This window comes from Acipenser ruthenus, chromosome 12 (assembly GCF_902713425.1).
Source record: "Acipenser ruthenus chromosome 12, fAciRut3.2 maternal haplotype, whole genome shotgun sequence".
Taxonomy (NCBI): Eukaryota; Metazoa; Chordata; class Actinopteri; order Acipenseriformes; family Acipenseridae; genus Acipenser; species Acipenser ruthenus.
The window spans coordinates 35,157,800-35,178,573 of NC_081200.1; the positions used below are offsets into that span (position 1 = coordinate 35,157,800).

A 20,774-nucleotide genomic window follows, 5' to 3' on the forward strand; every position below is an offset into this window, starting at 1 on the left:
CCCCTTGTGAAAAAAGGGAAGAACATCTAGTTACATCAAACTCCATCTGTTTCTGAGGGCTTGACAAAAATAATGACCATGAAAAGAAAAACAATGGTATTGTTGAGGAAACCCAATATTTCAGAAGATATAAGCAATCTGCACATGTGAGGGAGCTCACCCCTTCTTCATGTCCCAATATAGGACAGCCTGCGCAATCTCTGTCTCTTTATAATATTAACCAATTCAATTCAACTGCAAATCTCTTGCACTTTGCTACTGAGCATTGCAACGCATTAATATGTTAAAACTACATAAAAACTTTACAGACGCTGTATAATCAAATAGGGAATCTACTGTTTTCATGCTAACTTCTACATATATAATGTGAGATCAGCAATAAATTTCATGAGCTGGAATCTTAAGTGTGGCTCTATGGCATTTTGAAGTGAAGTATCCTTTAGTCACAAGTGAAAAAATCATTATAAAAGTATTTTACATTAGTCACAAGTGATCTTGGAAACTTCAGATACAACTTTAAATAATTTGAATGTGTTCTTTGTTTTACCAAAGTATTCTCAACATTACCAATGCTGTGTAACATCATTAGTCACCTTGCAATGCTACCTCAAAAATTGCTCACTCAATTCAAAAGAAAACTGGCTATGTGGCAAAGTGAAGACAGATCGCTTACTGCTGGAAATGAAAATTACCTTCATGTGAAAATTACCTTTTTTTTTTTTTTTTCTTTAATATATAAAGCTACTCTTATTGACAATTTTTCCTGTTTTGGACTTCCTACCATGAAACACAGTTACAGACCCATTTCCCAGGCATTTGGTCTGCCATGTTTCATGCTAAAACATAATACGTTGACCTTTCCTGAAAAACAAACAAACAAACAAACAAAAAAACACATATTTGACTGAAACAGTGATTTTCACTATACTGTCAACATGGATATTCCCATGCTTTAAAATGATATACAGGAAAACAACAGGAAACTAAACCAATGCCTTAATGCCACTATATGTATGTATTTGACTTTATTATTCACAGTATAGCAAAAGAGCTGTGAAAAGGTAAATACAAGGGATCCGTCACCAGGATTGTTATTTTCATTCATAACTAATAAACACTCAAGTGTTAAATTGAGAAAGGCTGAAAGAGAAGTAATAATCCGATGATGTTTTCGACTGGCAATCTTTGACAATGTCTTCAAGAGAAATGGTCTTTATTTTCACATTTAAACGAAAGGAAATTTCTACAGGAAAAAGCGCGGTGCACTTTTATTTGAAAGCAAGTACAGTAATTTATGAGGGAATGTGTTTTAAAGTTTCTTACAGCTGTATCTAGAGAAATCACAAAAAATGTGAAAGTATTACAAAAGGCACCCTGACCAATGAGGGATTAACCAGCAAGACCATGTTCCAAGACACTAACGGGCCAGCAGCCCATGAAGCGCGAGGCCCACTGAGACCACATCACACGCGCTGTCACAAGTGCCATCTGTATGGCTGGAGGGGAACAAAGCTTTCTGGGAATTACCACATAATTAGGCGAGGCGTCCTCTAACCCATTCCTCCTTCTGAAATACAGACAAATACGCCTCGCTTTAAATTGAATTTCTTTCCACTCCAAACAGCTTTCCCATATCGTTACTCCCTTCAAAAAAAAAAAAAAAAAGCTAACTTTTCAGTTTTTCTTCTTAAAATGGTCCAACACAGCACTTTGAAATGTAAATGTGGCTTTAAAAAAAGGTTGAATTCTCAACATTTAAAATTCAGCTTGAGAGACATATATCTGGTTTACTATGAAACCCTTTCCATGCTCATAAATTAGTGTACTTTGGCTCAATCGAGTGTACATATTCTTATGATTTGCTACTACTCCCCAGTTACTGGAGCAAATTCATGTTTCAGAGCACTTTAAATCAAAGGAAAGGCTGGCATCTTTACAGTAAGATAAGTAATGTTTTCATGTAAAATGACAGGGGTCACATTGTAAATTATGGTCTATAAGCAATTGGCTCCTTTAATTTATTACTTATGCTATCAATGCCAAATTCTCAGTTAAGCTTTTGTACTTTCTGTATCAACATATTCATGGGCTTCTTCTAATACGTTTTACTCCGGAAAATGCAGAATGAGGTTCAGTGAAAACTACTGCACACTGACCAAACTTTAGATAAACACACACACACACACACACACACACACACACACACACACACACACACACACACACACCCCCCCCGTAATATCAATAAATATATAGCAATGTTGTATTTGTATATTTTTGGCAGTGCTTACGACAGCATTCCACCACTGCATCCGCTAGACTTTGAGTGAGTGGCAGTGGGTTATTAAATTCGACACATCATGTCTTCCACATAGCAGGCAGCTACAAAGCAAGTAATGTAGATGCAACCCAGGCTTTCCCACACAGCTCATCCATTGTGTCTCAGCTCTGTACTAAAAACAAAATGTCCAGATAATACTGACCTCACTGTGATCATATCTACCAGAAATTGGACCAATAATAGCAGAACTGGCTCTCAACAGCCATCAGCTGGTAGTGACTTCAGATCATGACTTGACTGGTAAAGAAATTAGCCAGTGTAGTCGAAAGACTCCACATTCCATTGCCAATCCACAAAGCCAATCACCTACCTCTAAAGTGGTTTTTCAGCTTAAATAGGGAAAACTTTATTGCAATTCACAGAAGCCAATGTACACAAAGCAAACATATATCAGAAGACAACTTAAATTCATATACTTTACAGATGTGGGTTCACTGCATGTTTCCCCTATTCAATCAAAATGAACTTTTTAAAGAAAAACACCACCTGAAAAGTAATTAAGAAAGAAGGAAAATTGTTAAATGTTAAAAACCCCAGTTACCAACCTTGTATTTATTTCATGTGTATCACTCTGCCTGCCCCGCCTGTCCCCCGACCTTGCCACTCCCATCTCCGCACATAAGAACATAAGAAAGTTTACAAATGAGAGGAGGCCATTCAGCTCATCTTGCTCGTTTGGTTGTTAGTAGCTTATTGATCCCAGAATCTCATCAAGCAGCTTCTTGAAGGATCCCAGGGTGTCAGCTTCAACAACATTACTGGGGAGTTGGTTTCAGACCCTCACAATTCTCTGTGTAAAAAAGTGCCTCCTATTTTCTGTTCTGAATGGCCCTTTATCTAATCTCCATTTGTGACCCCTGGTCCTTGTTTTTTTCAGGTCAAAAAAGTCCCCTGGGTCGACATTGTCTATACCTTTTATGATTTTGAATGCTTGAATCAGATCATAGTTCAAGACTGAATAGATTCAATTCTTTTAGCCTGTCTGCATACAACATGCCTTTTAAACCCGGGATAATTCTGGTTGCTCTTCTTTGCACTCTTTCTAAAGCAGCAATATCCTTTTTGTAACGAGGTGACCAGAACTGAACACAATATTCGAGGTGAACACATGCAGATAGCCCATGAAAAGGAGGACAACCCTTTGCCAAAGCAATTTGAAGCCAAACCTTATATTTAATTAATAAATAAATAAATAAATAAATAAATAAATAAAATCTCCTCCAGAACTACTTTGATTGGTTAAGGAATCATACTTTGAGACAGAAAGCATGGAGTACCTGTAGAGCATATTCAGTAAATCTTCCCCACCATCAGAAGAGTAATACTGTAGCGACCTGGGGTATTGCTGAGGGCGCTGCACCCTGAAGGGACACTTTATGTTGTTTGTCTTTGAGCAGGTGCATTGTTCAGGAAGAGACCATGCCGGGGAGGGTTAAGTTACGAAAGCAGGGAGTGTGATGTGCTGCAGTGATTGGAGGAGAGCAGGTTGGAGGGGTGGTGCCAGCTGGGTGGTATAAGAACAAAAGCGACGTCAGTACGAGAGTGAGTTGTGAGTGAGAGTGGTGAGCGAGAGCAAATGACAAAGTGAACGTGCATGACAATCTGTGAAAAGCTGCAAGAAAGAAACCTGAGAGAGAGAGAGAGAGAGAGAGAGAGAGAGAGAGAGAGAGAGAGAGACGGTAAAGGTTGTGAGCGTGACCGAGTAGGAGTGACTGAACTAGCAGAGGAGTGGAGGATTGGAAAGCGAGAGAATAGGGGGGTTGCTGTTTTAGCACAGTTTTAGCCCAGAGAGACAGAATGTACAGTAGAGAATAAAAAAAATGGATATTCCATTTGTACCTGCAATCCCGGAGTTTGTCCATTTATTCTGTTAAAAAGAAAACAAGAGACCCTGTGTCGCCACAATACATTCAGATACAGTATAAAAGTAAAAGGCTTTATGAATGGTCCATTAAGACTGGAAATACCATATATCATATTTACTTTTGTACCACTAACCAGCTTGGTCACTGAATACCCCCAACCCACAGATTTTAATATTTTCCAAACGTTTTCAATTACTAAGTATCCATTTACAACCTTAAATGCCCCGTCTCACCCTTTCTCCCACTGCCTCAATCTACACAAAATTGTAATTAATACAGCCCTTGGCAAGCAAGGATGACATAATTGAGTTAGCCTCCTCTTTCTAAAATACTCACTGCGACATTACAGATGCCAAATTAACTTCATCTTATAATAATTAACCTCATTCTCAACACTAATGATTGCAAAGCTGAAATATGTAACAGTCTTTAGTAGCAGAATATCACTTTTCATATTATCCAGAGATTTTGTGAAATACTGTAACAACAAAAATGCAAAGTATTATTTAGCCTCCTAATGAATCAAAATACACAGAGTGCAAGTCACATTGTTTAACCTAAAGGACTAACCTTCTGGAGTCTTCTGTGCTAGAGAATCTGCCCTGGTTATGTCGTGTGTTTGATATAGTTATGATGTTAATAATTTTAGGCAGGTAGTTACATGGACAGTCTCATAGCTATAGATTGTAGCATCACAAGAAAGTAAAGGAAACATTTCAACTTTTAAAAATACAGTTATATTTTTTTGCAGAAGCCTGCTTTATTTGAATGTAGGTAATACAGTAAAGAGAGAAACTGATCAGAAGCTGAAACTAAATACCTACATCATGTACAACATATGAAAAAAAAAAAAAAAAAAAATGGTGAGGGGGTGGGGCGGGGGCTACTTATATAGCCCCTTCGGTCACAAGTTTTTAATTTGATTAAAACATTTTGGAAAGAGTTTGCGAGGACTCTGTGGTTTGTGACGCTGCCCAGCCAGAACTTTGATAACTACATTCTAAAACACATAGATAGGGAACGTGGTTTAATTATGCATGCAGTGACCGAAGGAGATATAGTATAGACAGTGCTGCTCCTCAACTCTGTGTCTCAAAAATGTCACAATACTTGTTGGGTGGTAATGTATTAATTGCTTTAAAAGTTAAAAATGCATTAAAATTAGATTTATCCAGCCACCCTGGCCTGATTTGTTGTGATTGGTCATGAAGTGTGCCAGGGTGAAGCATGCTGGAACTGGGGTTTTAATGATCCAGTTTTCTGTAACCCAGCTGACATTAATATGGACCTCTACAGTTTAAACACAACATATTCAAATACTCTGGCTCCCAAAACACATTGGATTAAAAAAAGGATTTACTGTGAATGTTGAAACAAGACAATTAAAGCACTTACTAACAATTTCTGAAAACGTTTGTCTGTAAAACGTTTTTCGGGAAAGGAGAAACGCTCAATTAAGCTAATGATGCTTGATATTCATTGTGTTGTATAAAATAAATAAATAAATAAATAAATAAATAAATAAATAAATAAATAAAGCAACACAACGTTGCTATTCTGTCATTCTGCCTAGTTGGATCACAAAACCAGTCCTGTCATTTTAGAACAGTCATAGTTCTATAATACAATAAACTTTACGCACATGGTTTAATCTGCCATTAGCCAAATAACAAAATGAAAACCAACTGTGCGAGAACAATAAAATAATTTGCCTGGGGAATACAATGCAGATAAATTCAGCTACATTTTTCCAACTGGCTCAGAAATCGAAAATGTAAGCCAATTTCTTACCACCTGGCTGTCAGAATGTTTCTGCTGTTCAACTTAATAAATGGTTTCAATTTAAAAGCAAACTCTTAGATCATTTTCGATACTTACCCTAATGACTTGACTATATTTTTTATCAGTATTACTCAACATTTTTGCTAGGTTTGTAAAAGAAAAAAAACTAAAACACGGTCAGGCACTTAACTCCAATAAATAAAAAAGAAAATATGGTATAGATGTTGGGGTAACTGGTATGAGGGGTCAGATCTATAAATATGTTATTATAAACATGCCATGATTTCCAGTGCTATAACATAAGGTTGTTATATTTCATCAGATATGGCATGTTAGACATTGCTTCTACTTGTCAAAAACTTGAACGGTTTCTTGTTGCATGTTTTTAATAAAGAGGCTTATATATCGCAAAACAAAAAGCTGAAAGTCAGTTACAAAGCTTGGCTTGAGGGGTCCTGCCAACATCAATGCGATGCTCAAGCATATGTCAAGAGCAAAATCAAATGTTTTCCATTCTAGATGGATTGCTCAATACATTGACGCCCATAAATCACATTACTGTATGTGGTCACTACATCTTAACAGTATACCCACTGTATTTCAATTAAATGGGTAGTTTGGTTGAATTAAAGGCAGTTAAAAGAATCCGCATTTAAAAGTACCCGCAGTATTACATTTTCAAGTTTTGCATTGCTGGCTTACACAAGTTATTTAGGCTTTTCTCCTTTTGTATTTGTGCAATTACTGGTCCCACTTGGAGTCAACACTGCCCACATTTTTTTGTAAATACTTGTTCTGGATTTATATACCAACAGTCAGTTTATGACATGATGTGGGCCATTCAAGACATCACATGTGAATCAATACGGGTTAAGCAGTAACTGCATGGGCTAAAGCTGGCAAATGTAAACAGTAGAAAGTGCCAGCGTGGACTCTCTGGAACCAAGAACCATCTCTAAAGCAACGCATGTGCAATTCATAAAATCAGCTTTACAACAGTAGAATAAAGTTGGTCTGGTTACTTTCATCATTCAGTGGAGATGCATAATATTAGTTTGAGAATGCAACCACAGGCATGTATTGCTGGTGAGGAGACTTCGAAACTCAGTGTTAAAAATGACACACAGAATACAGTGTTCTTCAACAAGCAATATTTTGAAATATTTTCTTAAACAGAGCTCAATATTTAATTTTTTTTTTCAAGAGGTAGGATGGGACGGTACATTTTAAACAGTTCTGAAAGGTTCCCAAGCTACCACATGAAAGAGAAATAAGGAGAACAATATGTAGTATTAAGACCAGGAATCTCAAGCTTACTTGAAATGCATGGAGCTCCATACGTCTCCTCCATGAAATTTGAATCAAGTCGAAGTATCCTGTAAAACTTCCCACACCTTTCACTCAAAACTGCAATTCCAGTACAAATAAGAGCCCATTCAGGAAGCATTACCAGGCTGGAACATCCGTTTCTAACATGCTGACCTGATTAGAACACTTATGGCAAGCAAAGACAAACACGACTGCTGTTTCCTATTCTTCAGAGTGAATCACATTGAAAACCTAAATCTGCAAGTAATAGACTTAAATAATAAACTGACCTGTATACAAATGAAGAAGCACATGAAGGCTGATGTAAAGTACAGTGTGCCACCTTCATCAGGAAACATTTTAATCTGTACAAAACTTGATTTAGTAGATACAGAGGCTTTGTTGCTGCTTTCCATTATTGATTCGCACAGTAGTTCTGCAGTATATCAGCTTTATACCATGCTTATACTACACAGCTACAGTACCATGCTGCTCTGGGCTTGCACAGCTATACTTTGCTAGGCTTTTAGCCAGGTATACCGTAGTAAACTTTTGTAAGGGCGGTACTGGACAGACAGCTACAGAAAAAAAGTGATTCTATCGTGTCACAGCACAGGTCTTCTTAAAATGTACAATGGCCCCTATGAGGCATTGCAATGCATTAGGAAGGCATTAGAAAGCATGCAATGGCTGTGCTGGAAGGGATCTTGGGGTTTAATATAGGAGAACAGATCCGTGGGAAAGTTATCATGTCCTATCATGGTAATCACCCCAAACTGGAAGAGCACTTTTTAAAGGAGCGTTCTGTTCTCATTTCAAATAACAAAACAACTCTGTAAAAATAGCCCAAAGCAGACTGTTGAGATTACAACTACTGTTAACTCCAACATTTGATTAGTACCTAATGTTTCATTGGCAATGCTGCTTAAGAACTAGCACCATCTACAGATCACTCTGTGTTCAGGATTCACTGGGGTTCATTGGTTTCCGATACTGCACAGCAGTTCCTTTTGAAACTAATACAATAACCAGAATGCTAGCTTTAGTCTTGTTAATACTGTAAATGTGGTTTCAGATGTGTACACACATGGCATTCATTTTTATTGTTAGCATATGTACTGAACATTATTACATCTGAAATGTATATGAAAAATGAATTACTGCTTTATAGATATATCAACGTTAATTAAAAAAATGAACTATCCAGATTCTGATCATCTCAATAACTTGTGCGAATAAAACATCCTTCAAAAGTTTCATCACAATGAATATTAGAAACATTATTTTTGACATCTTTGCAAAACAATATCCCTTGGTGTTATTTCTGTTTATTGTAGTACTGTATAGACCTGGATTAGAACTGCAAAGGGTTGCACCTCCTAGTCATCCAAAACCCTGACCTTTTATTCATGGCTTGCAATAAACTAGAAGCCTTGCTATTCGGATTTATAACAACTCTTGTAACCTCATTGTGGTCAGCCAGCCAATCTGTTTCATTGTTTAGAGGGCATTGCATGATGTTAATCCACTGGAACAGTACAACTATACAACAGTAAGAGTAGCACGCAGCTTTCCTTAATGAACATATAAAAGTTTGTCCAGCAGCTTGCATTTGCCAATTTGTTTTCTTACCAATGAAGAAAATAAGAAGCTTGGCGAACATTAACTTGCGGAATTTCCTGAATGCTACACAGGGCTTCTGTATTGTATTTTTGTTCCACCTTGTTTGAATGTAGAAAAAAAACACACATAAAGGGGTTGTCCATCACACAACTGATTTCTTCTTTGCCATTATAATCAGTATAAAAGCTGCATTTGCCTTGTGTAAATCAGTTTCAGTTAGGATAGGTAAGACAGCAAATGTTATTGACATTCCTAGAGATAGTAGATGCTAGAAAAAGAAAAAAAAAGAAATGCAAAAATGTATTCTGGCATTGCATGACAGCAAATTCTTAGCACTGAAACAAGAGACAGTTAAGTCTCATTGCTGTTGACATTAGATTTAAAATATATACCCTGGGCATACCGAGACTATTATCAGTCACTAAATGACAGTTTAGCAACACAAAAGGCATGTTGGCAGCTTATACTTCAACAGACACCCAGCAGGACAGTGGCAATGGCGAAAGTAAATCAAAAGCAGGCTAGCTGGGACACAGCAGGCCTGCATGTGAGCACAGATAAATCTGAACTAAAACACAACAGTGGCTTGAGCCAGGGCAGAGTTAAACCTTGTGAGTCACGTCTTCTGGCTGTCTTGTCCCGGGTGGTGCGTGGTGGTGATGGCTATAAAAGTCTGCCACAGCTGCACCACACACCCGGAGAGGACACTTCACACGACGCCGGTGCAGCCTTAACAAAACAAACACTTCGTATGATACGACTGCAGCAAAACAACTAAAACGCCCATCAATTACTACACCAGCATGCAGTGGATGTACATTTCGTAGCCACGAAGCAGATTTTTCTTTAATGAAACAAATTCAGAGCTGGCCAAAAACAGCAAGTGCCACAGCCGAAATGTAAATCAAAAGCAAGCAGCCCCCGAGTTTGAGTCACTCACTGAAAGCCAACAGACAAAATGACGGCTTGCTTGGCAAAAAATTTGGAACGTCTGAAAAATGTCTGAGTAATACAACTTCTGAAGATTTTGTGATTTACTAGTGCAGTCTCCCCATATAATCCCCTAATATTTGTTATAATTGGTTAAGGGTGGTATCGGTTATGACTTTGCTAACAAGATAAACTCCCCCAACCCAAGAGTTTACATTTTATTAGCTACAGTGTAAAACAACAATTATTGTTAGTCCTTACCAGCGCTCCAGATAAGCTTGTGGATCTGGGAGTAACTTACCCTCTAATTTTAAACACAGAGTAAAATGTATTTTCAAAGGGTAAAATGCAACATTACCTTGAAGTAATGAGTAATCTTGATAAATACTGTTCAATCTTGGGGTAATGGGGTAGGCATTAAAAAAGAGCCTTTCATTTGAACTACAGTGTTACTTTGAACTACTGTACAACCACGCGTTTGTTCTAAAATGTTCTTTATCGGCTCAGTGCATTTTTTCTGAGGTATCACACTGACTGCAAATGAATTACGTTACTTATGTTTTAACATTAAATTCTTAAACTCAGTGAACATGTTAAAACTTTAATATAAAGCCATACAGATAAATAAAATAAGGAAATGCATTCATAAGTTTGTTTAATATTATAGGCACCTTTTTTTAGCGGTTGCCTCTGACGATGGCTCCAGTCTGATTTGTAGCTGGACTGGGGTGTTTACACTTCAACCTGTGTAGCTTCAAAATGTTCTTATTCTTACTGCGATTGGCTGCAAAGACAACAGGACTAGCCAGAGATTGGACAGTGTTTGTTGGGTTGCTTTTTCTTGTGCACAGTTTCTTAGTAACTGAAGACATTGCATTCTGGGAGATGTAGTTGTTAGAGGAGGTTTTAGGGGAGGCACACAGACAATCCGTGCAGCAAAATTGCTATGCGTATTTTGACGCATTCAATTTAAATTTAGTGCATATTCGGATTTTGTTAGTGTGTAAAAACGGCAGGTATGCATCTTATCTGAACTGCTGGTCCTTACTGTAATGCAAGAGAAAGTCATCGTCAGAAACCAGGCAGTGCGGAGAGGCAGTAAAAAGGCAAGCAGAATGATTTGATAGATAGTCAAAAGTTTATAGAGTACAGAAAAAAGGAAGTTATGATGAGGCTGCATAATAATGCATTTGTGTGAACACATTGCTTTCAATTCTGGTTCCTGCATTACAAAATAAACTGTACTGTAGTTGTGAAGAGTCCAGCAAAGACCAAATTAATCCATGGGCTAAAAAGTATGAGTTATGAAGACAGGTTGAGGGAACTGAATGTGTTTAACATACTACACAGATGGGTTAGGGAGACGTGTTTTGAAGTTTTCAAAAGAGTTGACAAAGCTAACCCCAGTCAATATTTTAAATGCAGCACTGAGACCAGCACCAGAGGACACAGCTAGAAATGGAGTGGAGACAGATTAAACCACATTGTTGCTACTTTATCATTGGCTTTATCAAGAGCAGGTAAGACAGAGTTCTCCTACCAATCAGCTACTAGGAATCAGATGAGCACTGATGGGCCAAATGTTTGTTTGCAACCTTTTCTATGTTCTTGTGTTCCTAGCAACAAAATAACAAACAACTGGTTACTGGGGTACCCAGTATCCCCCCAATCTCCTAATTGTCCCATAATTAACTTTATAAAAAATATACCTATTCCTTATCGAAAAAGTTATAAACACATCAATTGAATGGTATTATATGTGCATAAACTAAGTGATTTAATCCTTAACCGTACAATCTCTGTAATCTGTGGTTCAAGGGTGGACATCCACTGGTAAACAGACCCTCCCTAAATATTTTCCTAGTAAGCACATGCTCTTTAAAAACCAAGGGCAGGCTACAATACCACAACAACATAGTCAGGGCTCATGAATCAGTGGAACAAACTGCAAAACATTACAGGATGCAAGCACAATCAAATTAGCTATGTCTCGTTGTTTAAGTCATGCAAGTCACAAAAAGGGGATGTGCTGGGCTCAACAATTGTTTATCGCAACTAAAAAATGAGGTGCCTGGTAGGTTTTGTCCCCAGCTTAGTCCCACTTACCCTGGATCTTTAAAATGAAACCATGATAAACAATTCTGATACTGAGCAGTGTGCCAACAGATTGAGAGGTAAACAGGTAGGCTGCAGATAGACAGTTCAATACAAATTCTGAAGACCAACAAGGATCCCACTATTCTCCAGCCTCTTCTTTCGGGGGAAATACTTCTACACAGATAGTTTATCAGGGAATGAAATAGGAAGCCATCACTGTGCCCCAGGTCTAGTGGATATGGGTGCAAAGGAGAGGGGGTTAGGAGGGGAGTGAGGACTCACTTCAAAGCTCACTTGACTTATTCAACAGCTCTCGTATATTGATTGGTAGGCAATGTAGTGAGGTAGGTAGACAGGATGAGCAATAAAGCCAATATCAGTTTACCACTGTTTTTTACTTCGTTTTTTAATTTAGCACACAGTGTCACCCAGTGGTTGAATATTATTCTGTATAGGATCTGCCTATAGCAGGTCATTTTTTTTAAACTCACACCACCACCCTTTGTAAACTTCTGCCAAGGTTTCAAGTGTGTTTCACAGAATAAACTCCTACCATTCTTTATAAAATGTTGATGCAGCTTTCCTAAATACGAATTACTTTTAATCTGAATGATAGCTACAGTATAACGTAAATCGCACCCTTGATAGGATGCTGTATCATTGACATAGGTTAAACAGTAAGCTTAACAAATGAGGCCATGAAACCGTTCATTTTTACTGGGCAACACTCCTAATGGAAAGTGACTGATGGGAATCATAGAATACAGCTGTGTGTCACATCTGAGGATGATATGTCAAGGTGAGACTTCTCATATTGGTTCAGATGTCAATGTATATATATATATATATATATATATATATATATATATATATATATATATATATAATGTATGAAGTAAAGACAGTGTAGCAGCAACAACCTACAACTTCCATAAAAGTGTTCATTTTAATTTGATGACGCATAATCTAACTTGACCGAAATTGGATAATGCAGTTCAAACAGGAAGTCAATATCTCAAGGCTTTTGGCCCGAAACCAAAAAGTCACAATATGGAAGCCATATTAGGTCACAGGTCAAAGTGAAGAGCAATTCTACAGTTTGCCCGAGGAGTTTTCATAACACTGAAAATATGAAGTCAGTATCCCAAATGACTTGAGATATTAGTTTTGTAAAAGCTACATGATGCTTAATAAAATATATGAGTTAAAGTTTCATTAATAGGGCCCACATCGTCATCTAGGGTCTGGATTTATTTTCATTATCCGACTAGTCTGCAGACCTCCAATAAATTCTTAATCAGAATTTCAACGGCATTTCAGATAAATGCACTGTGTACATTCCTCTCATTTAAAATTGCATTTTTTTTAACCAGCAAGAAAAAAATTGCTTTGAAAGTAAAATATTATCCTTGCTGGTGGGCATTTTTATTCAGAGTCTGAACGCAAGTTCCAATGTGTTTTAAAGTCCCACGATCCCCAGAGAAACATTTATTGTCGAACAGTAATGTTCCAAAGTAAACCGATCCCCAACCCCTTAAGTGTTTAGAACAACAACTGGGATTTCTGTTCGAGGAGAGAATATTACATTGTTTGATGCCTTCTTGGTAAAAAGCGAGCTGCCTGCCAAATATGGCAAAACATCTAAATTCATGAGAGGCACTTACGTTTCTAGGGGACAAGCTAAAGACACAAACCACACACATATTCCTATAATTAAATCATATATTTAGTATTAAGCAATCAACAATGCTGCACAGAGGGTACCAAAGGCTATACACATAGTGAATTGACATATTATTAGAATTCAGTCATTTCCTTAAACAGTACTATTAGGAGACTGTTGTCACATTCAGTGAAGTTGCTGAAATGCAATTCTTTAGTGGCTCACCTCCTAAAGCAGAAATTATCCCTGTAAATGCTATAAACTGAATACTACCCATATACAATTTAAACAGTCATTAACTGATCCATCATTTTAAAACACTCAAATCAAGCATAATGCTATTACTGTATTAAACTAACAGAAACTAACCAAACGTCTTAGTCCAGAAGAAAAAGGTTTCAACAAAGCAGTCTTTCACAAATAATTACTAGACGACACAATTTATTTAGTTTAATTCAAATTATTATTTATCTAATTTACTAAGAAGTCATTATTTTCCCCCAATTACCTATTTTTGGCATATGCACTTCAGTAACCCTAATTCAAGATTGGTGGGTTCAAATTATCTAATAAGACCCATGTTTGAGGTTTGCATCAAACAAAACAATGATGTTATTTATCACATTTTAAACACCACAACAGGATCTAGAATTATAACATGTCACTGTGAATCAAAAGAGTACATTTTCTCTAACTATCAATTGAAGCAGCACATCACCAAAGAACCAAGGCAGGATATTCTTTAAATATGAACAAACCGTTCAAGGGTTGTTGGTGACAGCCTACATTATTTCAAATCTACTGCCTTAAAACTACATTCCTGGTATAAACGGTGAAATCTGAATGTAAAAAAACAAAAGGATAGATCAGAAAAACAAAATACTAAAATCACGAACAGGTATTTATGACATAAATATTATAAATATTAAGCATGCGCTAAAAGTAACAGGGTTCCAGTTACATTTCCTTTTGCAAATATAACAGCATTTGAGGAACTCGGAAGTTGAGTTCATCCAAAAACAGAGCAATTGTGGAGCAACATTAATCTTGATTTGATTACCATTTCAGGCATGATCTGCTTATTCAACATAAATAAATATTGCTTCAAATTTGGTTTCACAAATCAGAATGTTTTTTTTGGCTGAAAAGTCGAAGACATCAATAAAGACTTCTAGTCTAAATATTTGTCATTGAATTAAGTGCTTTTATTTATTTCTTAAAAAGTGAATTTAGGCCTCGGGTGTACTGAACATTTTATTGAGTGCTTATGTTTTGTTGAAAAGGTAGGAGTTCACTAATAAGGACCCTCACTGTCAAACTGTCAGGAGTGAAATCATTTTAAATGGTAACATTTTACATCAAGAATCATGATATAAATATGATTAACTGCAAAGTTTGGTTCAGGTTTATATAGCCTTAAGAGTACACTTTGTTGTGTTTTTATTCCAAATAAAACACACTGCAATATGAAATTTAAAAGACTGCAAACGGCCATTGAGCTTCTGAAGGTCTGGACTTTATTCTAAGAAGATCCCTGCCAAGTCTTTAATGATCCCCGACCACACACATGCATTTACATTATATTTCTATATTTTATAAGGCATCCCGGGGGCATGTCACAATTTCATGTACTGAAAATGAATATGAGTTACCTTTATTTTCCTAGGGTTCGGATTGAGGCACGCTACATTGCACAAACTCTCACCAAGCACAATCAATCATTACTGTTATTCTAATAAAAATACAAAAAAAGTTCATCAACCCCTATGAAGGTAACATTAATTCACATTAAACCGAAAAAAATAAATAGGAATTGTTTACCCTTGAATAACACCAAAGAGCTCTAAAAGTAGTATAGTTGTTTTTGCCAACAAGGAGGAGAATCTAAATGCAGAGTTCAAACTACTTACTGTACTTCTTCTGTAGAATAGTGTGCTTCTGTCAGTCCCTTTCAAACTACTGTTTAGAAAAATGCATACTGCCAGTGGTCTAAAAAACATACAGAAAATAATAGCACTGTTCTTATTTCATCTTTGACTGTATATGTTTTTATAGGGCTGGCTGTAAGGGTCTGAAAGAAAGGGCTTTAGGGCAGAATACTTTATTTCCATGTACTTCTCATCCGAAGGTTTTAGGTTAACCAATGAGAATGTTAATCTGCATGCCAGTCAGAGCTCTAGCCCTTCAGCAGCATCGCTAGGAGACAGCTCAACATCTGGATGCTGGAATGTTCAGGAGACAGAAGGAATTGAACATGTTCTGCTGGTTTAAAGACCTGAGCGACCTTCTAAAAATCCACAATATTAGACGTTCCAAACTGTAGCCAAACAAGGTTTTAAAGTCGCTGAGAGGCCAGACAGCTTCTGACAAGGACTGCTGTTCTGTACTATGATTATATACCATTTTGTTTATAATACTTTTGCAGTGGAGCACAAGTTTAGTGGATCTGTCCCACTGACTCAATATTATTACTGAAACATGCGTGTGTTTAAATGATAATGATCTATATTGTGTAATAAAACTGTGGCCTACTATGTTGTTTTACTATTTACATTACCAAATGTTAACTCTTATATATGATTGCAAACAAGGCATGATTGTGGAAACCTTTTTTTTTTTTTTTTTTTAATGTTGGTCTTGTCCAAATAAATACCGCACTATGGTTTGCAAAATGGTTTAGGTATAATTATGGGTATGTTTTTTATTTGGGTATGTTTTAAGTTGTCCCTACAAAAAAGCCACAGAAGAGTGCCATCTGACAAAATGTATCTGTTACTGATAATATGAAAGTCTATTTTATTTAATTAGATTTAGAATCTGGGGTTAATTACCACCCACAGCCTGCGGCTAGCATGTTACTGCTAGTTAAAAAGAGATTTTATTTTTAGAAATAAAAATAGGTTTCTCTCCCATATTTTGCATAAAACTTTGTAATTCAGGTACAGTGACAGTATGTCGAACTAAAAAGGGCTAAATCAAACAAAAATGTTTATATTAAAAACACACACACACATATATATATATATACATATATATATATACACACACACACACACACACTATAATATATATATATATATATATATATATATATATATATATATATATATATATATATATATATATATATATATATATCACTGCCAATACTTCAACTTGGTCAAAAACACACAACTTCTATTTAAAAAAAAAAACTATCAAATGCAAAATATATATAACTAGTGGTAAATTGGTTCACAATCCTACACTATTTGGGAGGACAGAGAATGTAGAATGTGATACAGTTTAAAAAATAAAAAAAAGATATACTATAATTCTGTATTTATTTTTTTCTTTTTACAGCAATTGATTTTCAAACTATTAATCAAAAATTGGGATCTTTTCCCCCCAGTTTGTGTTTGCCAACAATAAAAAAAAAAAAGAAAGGAAAAAAGATTCAGTTAGGGTATAACATTACACTGTTCATGCACTACACTTCACACTGTGACCGATTCACTGCCAGCAATAGTTCCCTTTCTTATGTGAAAGTCGGCTAACAAAATATGAAATGCTCCATTAACAGATCTACTAGACATTTGTGTATTTTCTTATTTTACAAATACTCGGCTGAAATGCTACACTATAAAAAGACAAGGGACTTGCTTGTTTGTATTTTAAATGTATATATAAAAAATTTAAATATGTGTTTTCTGGGTTTTTTTTATTTTATTCAACGTGTTTGGCAACTCCATGCCACAATAGTTTGCAATGGGAAATTATTTAAACCAATAACACTCAAGGCTGTACTGAGACATCATTAGGAGTCAAGCATTGCATCTCTAATAATTATATACAGTAGATTAAAAATAAGATGCTCATAATATTACATGAAAAGGGCCTTTAAAATTAGTACTAGGTAAATATTTTGTTGAAATATTTTATTAAAAAGAATGTTGCTAGTAAACTTTCTAAACACTCTCATCTTTAAATTATAGGTCACTGAACTTGCACTTCAGTCTCCAAATCCAGGATTCTTTTTTTGTACAAAAGAGGACACAGACAAGACTGAAATAAAAACTGGCGACATGGATCAAAAAACAAACTTCTCTGCATGCTACTTTATATTGTTCCTAATATAGTATACTAGGTATACAAACAACAGAAGTGTACAATTCATTTATATATACAACATTTTTATCATGGATTAAAAGAACAATCTTCTGCAAGTAGGTAAACTGCTATATCATCATGGAGTGGACTATCAATATCATTATGACACGAGTACAGAATTGCAAGTCAAATTGTCCTTGAAAATACGTAACTTTTGACAATGTTAAATTGAAGCAGATGAATGAATCTGTCTGCATCACAATTACCTGTCATGTCACAAAAAGTATCTTTGCTAAAAAATACTAAAACAAAATAAAATAATAATTGTAGATAAAACGAAATGGCCCCCTCTCATTACCTATTCAAACAAACATGCTGCACTTAATATCTTGGGATTTACAGGAAACAATAGTCCTTGTTTTAGCTGAAGTAGATGAGAGGAAAAAAATAAAAAAAACACACACAAGTAAAAACTGTTTGGCTGATTTCCCACCCCAACCACTGTGTGCTTGATCAGTTACCCGACACATACTACTTATGAGAACTGGCATTGAAGAACAGTTGAGGGGCTCAAGCCATTACTATACATGCAGAAGGGTTAGAGGCAGTCAATGAGATACTGTTCCAGTACCATCCCTCTTTATAAATTAAATAATAAAGTACTAATACACTGATTCCTGCTTGCCGTGCTTATTTCTAGAAATATCAGCAGTTTTTATTTGTTTATAGAAGAATGCGATACAAAACACTGCAGTGCTTTGAAAAACCATCTCCCATACCCTAACTGTATGACAAACCCAGAATTTTCTGTAAACAAAAATGGGTGGGGGTTGCTTCTTTCAGTGTTATAGTACTGAAGTATTAATAATGCAGCCACTTCACAACCTCATGCAGTCTTATATGCAATGTCTATGGAGGGTCACAAGTTGACCTGTATTGATATGTCAGAGTTTGGTTCAACTAACTTTTCTTTTGTTTGTTTCTTTTGGGGGGAGTGGTTGTATTCTGTAAGAAGTTTGAAAATGCCAAGTTGGTAGAAACCATCAAGATAATATAGAAGGACAAACAAATCTGCATTGAAATACCACTAACCAAAGAGAAAGTTAAAATGACAAGTTTTGATAAGCCTGAAATAAAAATGTAAAATGCATGCATTCAAAAAGAAAAAAAAAAAGTTGGCCCAATGGGACACAGACCCATCGTGTAAATGTACCATTCATGTTGTAGGCAGTATGACAAGTCACTGTGCAAATCTCAGTCCAAGTGAATGCATTACTGTCATCATAGGGTGAACGGCCATACTAATCGGCATCGGATTCCTTAACTCTCATTTTAGAACGCAATGCTCATTATTTTAATTAGTTATGTTTAACTCAAAATGGCACCCACCTTTTGCAGAATCTTGCTGGAAGCATTCTCTGGGCTTTTTGTTGGTTTGGTGTCCTTGCAGCTTCTCAATTGCAGGGAACCCCTCTAACGCACGCGAGGATCTTTTAGGACTCAGTTCTTGTAATTGACTTGCGTTATCAGGAGAGCTTCTCCTGGGTTCAGCACCACAGCTATCATTACCGCCAGTCCTCTTTGCGGAACTTGGTGATTTACTGCTGTAGGTGGAAAAAGTCATTCTGGACAGATCCGCAGCGGCAGGTACTTGGTGATTATTGACCATTCCAAAGAACGTCGTGGATTTCTGCATCTGAATTTCAGTTTTACGGGAATGCATTTTCTTTTCTTCTAAACTGTCCAGACGGGCACTATACCTATAGAGTTAAAAAAAAAAAAAAAAGTATTCAAAAGCATTAATTACTGTGCGCAACAATAAACTATGTCTCCAAATGTATATACCGTGTGTTGTTTTATGCTTACCAGCCAAACAAGTTAAAACATATATTTCATTTTACATGTAAAAATAATTTCAAAGCATCACATATTTTTATGCATATCTATATTATGCATTACTTTTGCTACACAGCTACAAGTTATATCATCCAAAAATAAATAAATAAATAAATAAATAAATGGACAGCCTATTGCCGTATAAATCATAAATATTGCCCATGTTAAATGCAATATATATATATTACATCTTCACAAAGAAACAGAAAAACTACTCACATAGATTACAGAAGGATACATGAAATAGAACTCAATTCTGAAATATTTAAAATATGTATAACATTACACGGTGTATATACAGCAAATATTTTATTTTTATTTCAAAACAGAACTTACTTTGGTCGGATTTGAACGAAACAAGTGAATGCAATAGATTGGACACACCGCCACTGTAAACGTTTATTCATCCATCAAGAAACGTGTAAAAAAAAAATAATAATAATAAAAAAAAATAAAAAGCTGCACGTGTTTACCTAAAGCATCTTCCCCGCCTCCAGAACGTTGGCAATATTAGGGAGCATCACTTTGGAACTGCTGCTGCGACATCGAGAAGAATTGGCAGACAGCAGCACCAGCCATTAGGACCTCAGATTTCACAATGTAGAACTTGTGTGCAAATCATGGCACATCAGAGGCGGGGATAGGGAAATAAATATCTTTGCAGGCGAGAGCCTAAATACGTAAGTAAATCTGGCATCCCAATACTTATAACGGCGGGCTTGTACATATTAATTAAATACAAGTATGGATAGATTACGTGGTCGATATGTGGTCAAAATAATTATTTAACAAACGTTTAATTTACGGTGAAAATAGTGCAATTTTACAGTGAGTGAAATTAGTTCAAGGAAGGGCAGTTATCTGCAAAGCTTGAATGTTACTGTGACCAGGTTTATTCCTGCAGTCGTACAATCGGAGTTATTACAGTTTTTTTTTTTTTTTTTTTTTTTTTTTTAAATTACTGTAGATTGCACTCAATTCAGATATGAATGCAGATTTCCACTGTTGCTCTGTTACCATCAAACCAAAACTATTTCCACCACCTCATGATATGAAAATAAATGAAACATGCATTTATCTGATAGTATTTTGTTAAGCTCTAGGACTGTCATCTTATTTTTTATGGTGTGCGTTTGACGTGCCACTCCCCTTTCCAGTGGTTTTACTCTAGTTCTAAAAC

At 36.1% G+C, this 20,774-nt stretch overlaps 1 protein-coding gene across 5 annotated transcripts in view; it reads right to left on the reverse strand.

Moving 5' to 3' along the window:
- LOC117417209 (zinc finger protein GLIS1-like) overlaps nt 1–20,525 on the reverse strand; it is a 95,265-nt gene extending 74,740 nt beyond the window's left edge. For 2 of the 5 annotated variants that reach the window (XM_059034935.1, XM_059034934.1), the window contains exons 1-2: nt 19,931–20,522; nt 19,088–19,458 (exon numbers count right to left, since the gene is read on the reverse strand). In XM_059034935.1, the coding sequence (XP_058890918.1) occupies nt 19,088–19,458; nt 19,931–20,001 (442 nt within the window). In that variant the 5' untranslated portion in view covers nt 20,002–20,522. Of the gene's footprint in view, nt 1–15,519; nt 15,975–19,087; nt 19,459–19,930 lie in introns of those variants that run through there. The other 3 variants (XM_059034937.1, XM_059034936.1, XM_059034938.1) reach the window with 3 other exon arrangements.
- Nucleotides 20,526–20,774: the final 249 nt, after the last annotated feature.